The sequence below is a fragment of the Dunckerocampus dactyliophorus genome, chromosome 15 (assembly GCF_027744805.1).
Source record: "Dunckerocampus dactyliophorus isolate RoL2022-P2 chromosome 15, RoL_Ddac_1.1, whole genome shotgun sequence".
Lineage (NCBI taxonomy): Eukaryota > Metazoa > Chordata > Actinopteri > Syngnathiformes > Syngnathidae > Dunckerocampus > Dunckerocampus dactyliophorus.
The window spans coordinates 4,885,313-4,897,299 of NC_072833.1; the positions used below are offsets into that span (position 1 = coordinate 4,885,313).

The 11,987-nt window shown below is 41.8% G+C and overlaps 1 protein-coding gene across 1 annotated transcript; it reads right to left on the bottom strand.

Annotated features, from left to right (window-relative positions):
* Nucleotides 1–203: 203 nt before the first annotated feature.
* Nucleotides 204–11,475, bottom strand: LOC129168262 (protein phosphatase 1H-like). The gene is made up of 10 exons (XM_054753339.1): nt 10,926–11,475; nt 7,528–7,717; nt 7,044–7,418; nt 6,842–6,954; nt 6,673–6,757; nt 4,273–4,391; nt 4,138–4,201; nt 3,965–4,072; nt 3,752–3,903; nt 204–1,820 (listed from the first exon to the last, which is right to left on the bottom strand). Exons 1-10 carry the CDS (start codon nt 11,159–11,161, stop codon nt 1,673–1,675), a joined length of 1,590 nt encoding a protein of 529 aa, XP_054609314.1. The 5' UTR covers nt 11,162–11,475; the 3' UTR covers nt 204–1,672.
* Nucleotides 11,476–11,987: the final 512 nt, after the last annotated feature.

Below are 11,987 nucleotides of genomic sequence, written 5' to 3' on the forward strand. Positions count from 1 at the left end.
TTACCCTGTTGGTGCCACCCTCTACTTTGTTGGTGTCTCTAGCCCCGCCCTTTTTTGTCAGGGCAGCCAATCCGCTCCTTGCTTTGGCCTCGTTTCCTACAGGAAGCTTTTAGTCTTCAAATAGTCCATTTTATTTGCCTTTTTACGACATACCGTCTCCTCGTTGGACTCATTTTATGTAAAAAAAAAAAAAAACCCACAAAAACATTTCTCCCATTTATTATTTTTTTTCACTCCTGGAATTTTTTATTTCTGCCCCTCCCAACAGTAGAGTTGCACAAGGAGACATTAAAATAATTGTTTTTGTTTTTAAACTTCTGTAGGAACCTTTCAGTTATACAAAAGGTAGACATTCACAAAGCAGGAAGGTCACGCGGTCACTTCAATTCCCTTGCAGGTGATTTCCCGTAATGAAGCTACAGGAAGTAGCTACAGGAAGTAGACTAAAAAACAATACAATTACGGAAACATCAGAGAGGGTAGCAAACAGTGAAGCAGCACACGACCATCCTTATTTACATCTGTAGTGACATAACAATAGTCCACCCTTCTTTATCAACTTATCCACGGTCACCAAACATTGAACCTGAGTTGATGTGCAGAAGTCGGGTGGCACGATCGGGGTGAGAGAAAGAAATTACATTCATCTAACAGACCAAAGAAAGGCTGAATGACAAGTTTAGGATGAACATTCAACACAAGCCCTAGGCAGACAAAAAAGCTGCAGCTTTATCTTCACAGTACAGTGTACAACAACAAAGCTGTCAATAAATAATGTTTGTATATTTCTAATTAAACACACTTCATGGAATGTACAGAAGGACAAATGCAGGTAGAAACGGCATGTAAAAAATGAAAAACAACAAATAGGAGGCTGAGATGACTGACAGCCTTGGCACATGCTTGAAATGACGCTTCCTCATTCCTCCCTCTGCACATCATCCTTTTTGACTTTCATGCTGCCGTTTAACCTTCATCATCAACAATGCATTACGGGAATGGCCTCCTTTCAGATATAGCTCCATAAAAGGGGAAATGAACCCTGTCATTACATCTAAATAATAACAAGGACACGAGCTATACAATGAGTTACAGGAATTGGAAACCATGGCTTCCCACAAAATGTCAATGCATGCACAAAACTAACGTTTTTTCTCTGTCTGTCTATTCTTGTGGGTCCAATTAAAGTGCAATCATGTCCAAGTGCAATCAAACCTTAGAACTCAAGATACTCGTTAAATTCTAGGGTCATGTTTACATTTTAAACCTTTTTTGATGATATTTTTCCAATTGAACAGGTTGATAATTAAACCTAAACAAAGTGCACCCATGCATTGATGTCATTTAGCATCTTTTTTTTTGGATAATTTCTCTTCCATAATATTTTACTTTTATTTTGTGAGCACCTACTGGACTAAAGAATTGGCACACTTCGCCATAGAATCGTCCAGAATAAAGCCTGACACCTGATTGATCAATAGCTGTCCACATAGCATCTCTTGGGTTGTAATACCTCTTACTTCCTCAAGAGGCAACATTGAGTCACTGTAGCTCAATTGTTTACATTAATTTGATGCAGTAAAACAGGGAAGTGATGACAGGAAGCTCCTCTTTTGGCTGATCACTCCCGACAAAATAAACATATTCCAAGTTTTGGTGGAGGGCCGGGTGTTCAGGGCTGACGGTTGCCGTACATCAGCGGTATGATGAAGACGGAGATGTCGTCCCCAGAGCCTAGGCGCTCGTTGGTGATGCGCCAGCCTCGGTCCCTCAGGACGCCGCGGGCTCGCATCACCAAATCCTGTGCGGCCATCGTGTACCTAGCAAAGACAGGAGTGTAGTTGAGAGGACCCCTCAACTAAAATGGCATGACACTGTTGTTTCCCTGAGCAGCTCCTTCAGCACCAGACTGTTACACCCACGGTGTAAGAAGGAGAGGTTCCGCAGGTCCTTCATACCGACCGCTGTCAGGCTCTACAACACCTGCACCACCTGAACCATGTTGTAGACACTATGCTTTCTTTACACTGTTCTCTTTACTTGTCTTGCTGCTGTAACAAGTAAATTTCCCCGCTGTGGGATAAATAAAGTACATACAACTATAATTATGACTGTAGATCAAGTACCGCCTCGAAAATATTTTGCTTGGCCACCAATTTCGCTTCTTTTTTTGAATTGGGTTAGTAAATTTGCATTTGTACAATTCATTCATGATAAAGGATTTTTTTTTTTCGTAGAGCGTAGTAAACCTGTTTACGACCTTGTAAATACGGGTTTTAACATCATTAGATCCCTCTAAACGTGAAACAACACCCCTATTAGTCACCTTTACACTGGTATTCCCCATTGTAGTAGACATAAATAAGACTTGTGTTTGTTGTGTTGCTGTACAGTCGTCACACCCCGGTTCAATATCACTCCCTTGTTTCTAATGCGGGTTTTCAATAATGAATGAATAAATGATCACCGTTTGACTATGGCCTGTTATTAGTCAAAAATACTGAAAGATAAGTCACATGTAGTATTCTGGTCACGGTTCCATACTCAGTTTCAAGCCTATTCTTAAGTTTACAATACATAAATAGGAAGCTAACTAGTTAGCTTGGTAGATTGCTACAGTATTAGCCTGCACACAGGAGGTGCCCGATGTGATGTTAGCAATGCTAGTGGTATTGTCGGAGTGTACGTCTATGTATGGCATATTCATGTTAGACTGGCTGTCCTACGATTGACCCACATTACATTCGAGATACTACAACAAGTGCTAACGTCACCAATGCTAACGGTGAGTTATGTCTTATTATTGCATTCATGTATGCAATATTAAGTAATATGAGTATAAAGGTCACTATAGGGGTGTTATTTAATGTTTACAGGGCTCTACTGATATTAAATATTGTTTTAAGAAGGTTTTCTATGCTCTAACTTTGGAGATATTCCATTTATTAATATTGAATCCTACATTGCGGATCGGATCTGGAATCAATTAACAGCGATAAACGAGGGGTGACTGTAAATGTGTTCTGGTGCTAGGGGAGCTGTGTGGGGGGTGGACAGGAAGTGACGTTGGGGGTTCAGAGTTAAGTTCTATCCTGGATGGGTTACGGCCGCAACAGTAGCTCGCGTTAGGGATCATTGCGCCTGTTGTGAGATCATTCAAACCTGCAATAAAAGCCTGTTGTTTCGGCGGTCAAGTCTGGTGCTCGTGTGTCTCACTGAACATTACTGACACCTAGTGGCCAGTGTAGAATACTATACATACCATTGCAACATTTTTGAATGTGTTTTCTGAATGCCTTATATTTGTATTTTATTTCGTTTAGCCATTTTTATGTTTGAAAATGCTTAATTTCTGTGAAAAATAAGCCGAAATAGTTTAAATATGCATATTTGTGACTCACATAGTAAGCCGTAATCAAACACAAAACAGCATGATTTATTAATTAATATATTTTTGAGTAACGGTGATAGAGTGAAGCTGTAAAATTCAAAGCGCGAAGTGGTGAGGGATTACTGCATTTACAATTTAAAGCAGAGGAAAGAAAAAAGGCAAATATGCGGGGATCTTCTGACTCTAATGTCTCATTTTCCTGGGTGCTACTAGATCGAGCACTCGTACCACCACTGGTACGAGTCATGAGTCACGAGTTTTGATCATGTCTTCAAAGAAACACACCAGAAGTGGTATTTTGGCATCCTGCATTGCATCCTGCATCCTGCATTGCACTGGCTTGGTAGAAACAAGGCTAACCTGTGTAGATCATCGGGGTCACAGTTGGCGAGAAAGGTGGACACGGCTTCGGCCACTTCCTGGTTGGACAGAACGTCCCAAAGGCCGTCGGTACCCATCACCAGGACGTCGTCAGCGCCGTGCTCGTACTGCGTGAGGTTGTAAACCTTCACCTGTGTCCACAAATGTGAGATGTTATAGAAAAATGTATTTGCATTTGTATTTGCAGGTTACCTCTGGAAGGCAGGACAGGAAGGGCTTGATGTAGATGTTGGAGTCGTGAACTTTTAGATCATGGTCTCCGAGCCCACGGGTCACGCCGATGGTCGCCAGCACCCTAGCCTAGCAAAGAAAAAAGGTCATCCGTTTTGCAGTCGGAGCTTTAGTCTGGTGTGTTTTGCACTTACCTTCTTCCCTTCACCGTATATTAGTGGAAACTTGAGGTCTTCGTCTTCAATGGTCTTGTACGCCCTGTAAACATATGACCTCATTTTCTTTATTGTGGTGCATCTCCACTGCAGAGGAGAGGAGGCGCAGCTTACCATCCGCTCATAGTAAAGTCTCTGTAGAGCATCCTCTTCCCGACCTCCTTCCTCTGGACCCTCCTTGGGAATTCCAGGTGCGTGAACTCGTTGCCAAGCAGGTGAGGCTGCATGAAACCCTTGGAGGAGGACACAGTGCCAGTGAGTACACCTGCTGTTTTGATTTTTCTTGTTATTGCAAAAGTAAATGTAACATTCCATTGAAGATGTGAAACATGGAGGAATATTTAATAATATTTTATATTGTAAGGCAATATCCCCATGAGTGGTTATAGATCAAGATCAAGATCAAGATCAAGAGAGTTTTATTGTCATGTGCATAGTAAAACAGCAGTTATACCATGCAATGAAAATCTTATTCTGTTCATTCTCCCAAGAAAAGAAAGAAAACAAATGAAAGAATAAGAACATAAGAAACATAAACACATAAACATATATACCAATAAATTAAGCAACAACAACAGAAGAGACATTAATACAAATAAATAATACAAATAAAAAAAATAAAGTGCTATGAGTGTGTGCGTGTGTTGCGTGCGGCGTGTGCGAGTGCTTCGTTGAGGAGCCTGATGGCCTGTGGGTAAAAGCTGTTTATAATCAGTACATAAGTAAATTCAATTTTAAAAAAGTGATAGATAGCTGAGACGGTAGGCTACTTAGCCCCTCATTTAAATCCCTTAAATAATAATAATAATAATAACTACCTTTCTAACTGTAATTTCACATTTTACACTGAAAATAATAATAATATTATTAATAATAATAATAGTAATAATATATTGCACACTAATTTCAAACCTTTTCCACACAAAAATAATAAAATAAAAATGTAATTTAGAAATAATAATGCACATATTGCAGACTGTAATTTCAAATTTTTCCACACAAAAAGTAACAATAAATAATATTTATAGTTATTTTAATATGATTATTATTTGTTAATTAACCAATTTATTATTATTATTTATTAATACATAATTATATTTGTAGTCATTTTTAATAATTTTTATAAAATTATAGCCATTTCTTAAAATGAAAATGTAAAAAATTGTAATATAGTACTTTCTGAAATAGACTTGATAACTGGTCATTTTAGCAGGAATAATAGCAAAGCTTTTTTCCACACAAAATAATAATAAAAATAATAACAAACTAATTTAAAACCTTTCCCACACACACACACAAAAATCATACAATAAATAATTGTATTTATAGTCTTTTCTATTATTGCTACAGTATATCTTGAAATGAAAACGAATGAATGTAGTACTTTCTACTTGATTACTGATTAGGGCTGGGTGATAGATTGACATTATTAATGTATCGATATTTGTTTAAGCGCGATACCAAAAACAAAGGTATCGTTCATGCCAGTATAGACTGGATTGCGCTGTATCTTGACACAGAGGTCTCGCACATCACGCTGCACAGGCCCCCCCGCCGCCCGCCCAGTCGTCAATAAACATGAAGGAAGCAACAACGTCTGCGGAAGAGGAAGCACTGCAAATCTTTTTCCACGACCTTACAGCTCGGCACAAACTCCAGTACGGGCGTGTGAAGCTGCGGGCTGGAACAGCCCCGGCTGCATTGCTTGCTTCTTTTTCCTGTTGCGGTGCTCGTGAAAGGAAAAGTGCAAAGCGGTGTCCTATCATTAAAGCGGTGTTCTATCACATTGCTAAAGATACGGTCCCCGTTGCAACGGATTTAAAACCCTGCTGAAAACAATGGACTCGCGATGTCCGGCGAGCTTCACAGTCGCAATTATTTAGCACGAGAAGCTCAACCACAAATGTACAAGGAAGTCAGACAGACAGTTGCTAAGCCTGATGCAGTTGCCGGGTTGGTGTTGTTGACACACGGTCTTTAAAGGAATAAGGACATGCTTATGTCTTTTAAAAATACTATTCAAAGTAAATTAGTATTTTTGAGTTTAAAATGTCCTCTTAAACGGGGCACTTTATTTTTAGATTTTGTTCTTTTGTGCCTCTGGTATTAGCTGAGGATTTGAGCATAGCGAAAGGTTTGCTATGAAGGCGATTGTATTTTACTTCTTCTATATTTATTTCAAAAAGGGAATGGGCTATTTCAATTTTAGCAGCTGTTTTTCTATCAGATTTTTAAAAAATTTAATAAAACAACTTTGCACGCATATTTGGTTTTGACTTTGTCTAAACTCACTTTGTGGAAAAAATGTCGGGATCTATATGATATATTGATATACAACCTTAATATATCGGGATATGAGTTTTGGTCCATATCGCCCAGGCCCATTACCGATCAGCAGTAACAATAGCAATCATGAGAATGTCATAAAAAATCCAAACAAATGATACTGCACTTATATTAATATACATGTTTTTTTTAACAAAACCAACAACTTTTAGGGAATAGGATTTGTACCAGGAATTGTAGCCGTTGTCGTTCTGATTCCGGTGTGAATTCTGCTGACATGGGAACAATCTCATTGTTTCTAATAATGATGGCCCTGTTAAGAAACCATACAACACACAAGTTAGGATCCCCTTTTATTTTGGAGTGCACACACACACACACACACACACACACGCACCTGCTGTCTCCTGCATTGCCAACATAGAGTTTCCCCAGCAGGTAGACCACAGTGAGAGCTGTGCATCCCCCCGTGATGTTGTAGCCTTGCTTCTCCTTCTCAATCTGAGCATCCTGGCACAAACACAGATGGACACGTAATGTAGAGGTGCACTCTGTATTGCCCCCTAGTGGTGACAAGACGGAGTACAATGGAGGCCTACCATCTCTTTGAAGGCGTTCTCCATAGCTCCAATCACCAAGCTCTCATGCTGGATCTTCTTCTCGGTGAAGAACCGAGGAGGGGGAGGCGTGCTGCTGGGGGAACCCGGCGTCCCGGCCGCACCTCGCAGGGAGGCCGCCCGGGTCAGAGCGCGGTGAGGGCCCGGCGTGTTGCCCTGCTGCAGGAAGGGGTTGCCGTCGGGCTCCTCCCCCAGGATTGTGGGGGGCAGAGACGCCAGATTGTGCAGGATCTCGATGACGGCCTGCAGCTGACAGGCGATGTGGTGCTGTAGGAGGCGGGAGGCCACGACGGCTGCGCCTGAACCGGCGTGGCCGTCGAACAAGGCCCAGTAGTGGAACACGAGTCCCTCGTTGTCCTGCAAACACGTAACACAACGTAAAAGCTTTTGCCATTAAAGCCTATTAACGTTTCACTAAGAAACAATAAGAACATATTTATTATTAACAATAAATATACCGACTTACCTCTCCCAGCTTGCTGTGCTCCAAGCGCAGCCCGGGGCCCTCCCCATTGGGCAGCGAGTTGCGTCTCTTGGCGGTGGGGGTCTTGCTAGGCGTGGAGGGGGGACAGTAGCTCATGGGCCGCCTCCTCACCACCACCACCTCACAGCACGCCTGGTCCTCATTGAGAGCGCTCTTTCCAGCATTAATCACTCTGTGTAGGAGACAGGGGATTGTGTGACAAGCTGAGCCTTATTTTCGGGCTTGTCGCCTGCCTAGTCGGGTTGGGCATGATGGTTGTAGTTTCTGTGGATCATGATCCCATCTATCAACAAAGTCGTGTTGACACTCGGTCTTCAATATGTGTGCATGTAAGATATGTCACTAATTGCCAAAGACCACCAGATGGCGCAGTTGATTCAGGCCCATCTAGTTGGCTGACTGAGGAATCAAGGAGAGAGGAAGAGAGCAGTATTAATTATGTAGGAAAACTATGTAGGAAAACAATAAAATAAAATAAAAATATATAATAATGTAGTAAATATAAGTAAAAAATATGAATAACTTTTTCAGTGATTAAAATATTTTTTGTGTAATTAAATAAATGAATTTGTAGAGTTGAATATGGTTATGAAGTGTTAAAATTAAAATGAGGCATTAAAAATAATGCTGAATTTACTTTTTTATTACACAACATGACCAACAATATTGTTTGGCTTTTGGAACAAACCTCTGTGAGTCAGGTCCCTAATCCAATAAAAGATCCAATAAAAGTCCATCCAATAAAAGATCAAATTGGAACGAATGGGAGTGCAAAATACTTTTAGGGTAGGACTAATCATTTGAAATGGTTATAAATCAATTTGCAACAGTAATTTGTTGACTGCCCCTAGTATAAACAACCAGTGGTAAGAGCAGCACTTCCAGTACGAGCTCCCCGCACCATGACACAGTTAGGGGGAACTACCGCTGTCGCTCCCGAGCCGAATATCCAACGTCCAACGTGAAACTAACGTCACCACGGTACACCGCGGACATGTCTGCATGGTGGTGTTGCGTTTTCTTCTTCTTGCGGGTGGCGGGAGTCGAGCGGCAACCAGCTTTGAGGCGCATTACCGCACCTACCATTTTGCCGTGTGCCCCCCAGTTACGAACGTTACACGGCAACCGGACCAGCTCAATCGTGTGGCGGAGGCCGATATTATCCGATCTTCAAAACACAGCGGCTCAGTAGCCGAACCCGCTCCTGAAGATTGGATCGGGACATGCCTAATTTTAATTTTTATTGTTTTTTTTGTAGTATGTAAAACCTACATAGTAGCTTTTTTTTGTGACACAAAAAACAGACATAAAAGTGAGAGCGGCTCGCCTATCAGACATCTCTGGAGGGCGTGTGTGTGTTTGAGAGAAAATTAGCATGACTATTTTTAGATGGCAACTGTGGGTTGTTTTGTGCTAGGCAGCATCACTGACTCACAGATGCTCGGCCAGGATGAGACGGTGGTATACGCTCGATTATATAACACCAATACCTGTAAATACTTTACTTATGCACATTCCAAGCTTGAAATGCTTACATTTTGTGTTACGGATGTAGGCATGACGGATTGGCTGAATTCATTTCCCTGTAAATTGATTTCTGCTTCTAAATGGAACACTCCATTAGGCATTAAGACCTAGTTCCTCCTCAGAGTGTCACAAACGTAACGCGCCGTTAAGTTTCGCTACAGTCTGCAAACATCTGCCTGACTCGTGCTGGATCAGCTGACTGCAGAACTGTGACCGGGGCCATTTTGTTTTGCTTTTTAGCGACTAAACTTCACCCTCACTGATACACAAATCAATCACCAATAAGAGCGGCAGCTTTTTCCTCTATAAAAACAATTTTCATACAACGTCTCGCTCAAAATTTGAAAAGCGGGCCATCAAAATAACTTTATTTGCTGCTAACAATGCGTTTGCGGATTCACTTTATCACGTTGTTTTTCAAAAATATACTAATAAATCATGGTGTTTTGTGGTTGAGTACGGCCTATTACTAGTCAAAAATATGCATATCTAAGCAAATTTTACATACATTTGGAATGAAATGAGCATTTTCAAGCATATAAATTGCTAAATGAACTAAATAACGCTTTCAGAAGACGCATTCAAAGACATGTTGGGATATGTAGTATTTTACACTGGTCACTAGGTGTCAGTAATGTTGCAGTAATGTTTGATGAGGCGCACAAGCATTAGACTTGATCGCCGCGACAGCAGGCTTTTATTGCAGGTTTGAATTATCTCACAACAGGCACAATAATGACAACATAATAATCATAATAATAACACTGGCTCCAAGCTAAAACTCAACTCTGAACCCCTGATGTCACTTTCGGTCCCCCACACGTCCGAAACACACATGAGCGTGAGTCTTATTTATGTCTTAAATGGCTTATTTTCTCTGATTAAGTCGACTATATTGGGTAATATGGGTGTACAGGTGACTATAGGGGTGTTATTCCACGTCTAGCGATGTTAAAAAACATAGAAAACAGGTTTTCGATGCTCTAAGTCCAAAAATATTTCATAAGGAATGCTAGTTCGCGGACATTAGCTTGTCACAGTTGGGTCTGGGACCAATTAACCGTGATAAACGAGGGATTACTGTACTGGAATTTAAGAAAAACAAACTGTTATTATTATTATTATTATTATTATTATTATTATTATTATTATTGTTATAAGTAGGATCAACTTTTTCTTGTTACATTATACTTTTTTGCTTCTTTTTTTCACATTGCTGTTTTTGTTTTGTTGCATTGTGTTTTTAGAGTTTGGGCGAAAATAAAAAAAAAAGTGGGGATTTACATTTTGGACACTTGTATACCAGATAGAGCCCGTGTGTCGCCACTGGTACTCAGACCACAGTTTGAGAATCCTGCCCAAGCGGGGCTCTGTAGTTAAAACCATATTCATGTTCCAACAATTAGCTGCTTCATGAACAACAATGACAAAACAATTTGCTGAATTGAATAGTGGCATTTAAATATAGAGTGCCTGAGGTTATTAGGGTTAGTAATAAGTCATCCACCAATGAGAACAGCCTTGGAGGCATCAATAGACATTCCTGGAAAATACTTTTCAGGCAACTGAAACTAAGCGAGCATGCGGTATTGTCTGCACTCATGCATGCATCCTGTGCAGAAAGGCTTATACTGTTGTGTCATCTCCAAGCCACTTCACCGATTCCGTGCCAGGTGCACGTAAAATGACCAGCCCCTGGGTGAAAGGTCACACAAGCCCTCCATGTAGGTCACAACAGGTGCAGCTTACAGCGCCCAGGTGTGCGCATGCGCTCCATCTGGATCATTGTTGTTATGATGATGTCATGACGGCAACCCTGCAGACCCCCTTTGTGTGAACCGATGGTTACTTACTCAGCATATCCGGTGGCCCACGGTAATCTCCTTGTCTCCTTCAGGATGAGGATGGGCCGGGCGATGTGATCCGCGGAGCACTCGATCTCATCCGGGGATAGTCCCAAGAACTCCGGCCTCATGTAGGGGAATTTAAGCGGCAGGTCCGAGCCGGGGTTGCCCCCTCCGGCGGAGCTGCCACCGGCCATGATCCCACCCATGAAGCCGGCTACAGCGGACTTGACCCGTGTGAGCATGTTGGTGGTGCGTCGCGGAGGGGTATCCGGCGGCCGGTGCGCGGCGCCGCGACTCCCTTTCCCCGGATTGCCCCCCAGCTCGGCCTCGCTGCTTCGACGACAGGCTCGATGGAGAACAAGACGATGGAGAAGGGGGAGGGGGGAAGGCGCTCGGCCGGTCAATGCGTCATCGATGGCGGGCGTTGCAGGGCAGCTCCTGCGGGGGAAGGGTGGAGGAAAGCGGCTAGGATGGCTTAGGCAAAGCCGTGCACGCCTCCATGGAGAGCCGGAGACAACATCCCCAGCGTCGGGAACGCGGAATTAACCGGTCATGTGACGCGCCCGTGATGCACACTGTAAAAAATGCGCTCGTTGCTTTTGTTTATGGGTGTCCAAAGTGCGGCCATTTGTTGCCCCCAGTTGTTTTTTTTATTGCCCCCCAGTATATGACATACATATTAATAAACCTAATAATATAAATAATAGCACGCTTTGTCACCTATAACACAAAGCTGAGATGTAGACTGCTTTTCTTAGCATATCTGTGTTGGGTTACTTTCTAGCCTTTTAGCCTTAAAAGTATTAAACAGTGTCAATTTGTTTGTTGTTAAATGTCATGTCATCATTAAACAAATTAAAATATTAATCAGTGACAAAATGCAGTTTTTAAATGATTTTTTTTATTATAAAGGGAGAAACAAAATCCAAAGCTACATGGCCCTGTGTGGAAAAAGTGATTGCCCCCTAAACCTAATAACTAATTGGGCCCCCATAGCAGGAACAACTGCAATCAAGCATTTGCAATAACTTGCAGTGAGTCTCTCACATCGCTGTGGAGGAATTTTGG

Coding starts and splice junctions, on each gene's coding strand:
- LOC129168262 (XM_054753339.1), bottom strand. CDS start 11,161: ATGCTCACACGGGTCAAGTCCGCTGTAGCCGGCTTCATGGGTGGGATC. Junction 6,758..6,841: donor GGCAATGCAGGAGACAGCAG/GTGCGTGTGTGT, acceptor GTTTCTTAACAG/GGCCATCATTATTAGAAACA. Junction 4,392..6,672: donor GACAACGGCTACAATTCCTG/GTACAAATCCTA, acceptor TCCTCCTCCAAG/GGTTTCATGCAGCCTCACCT.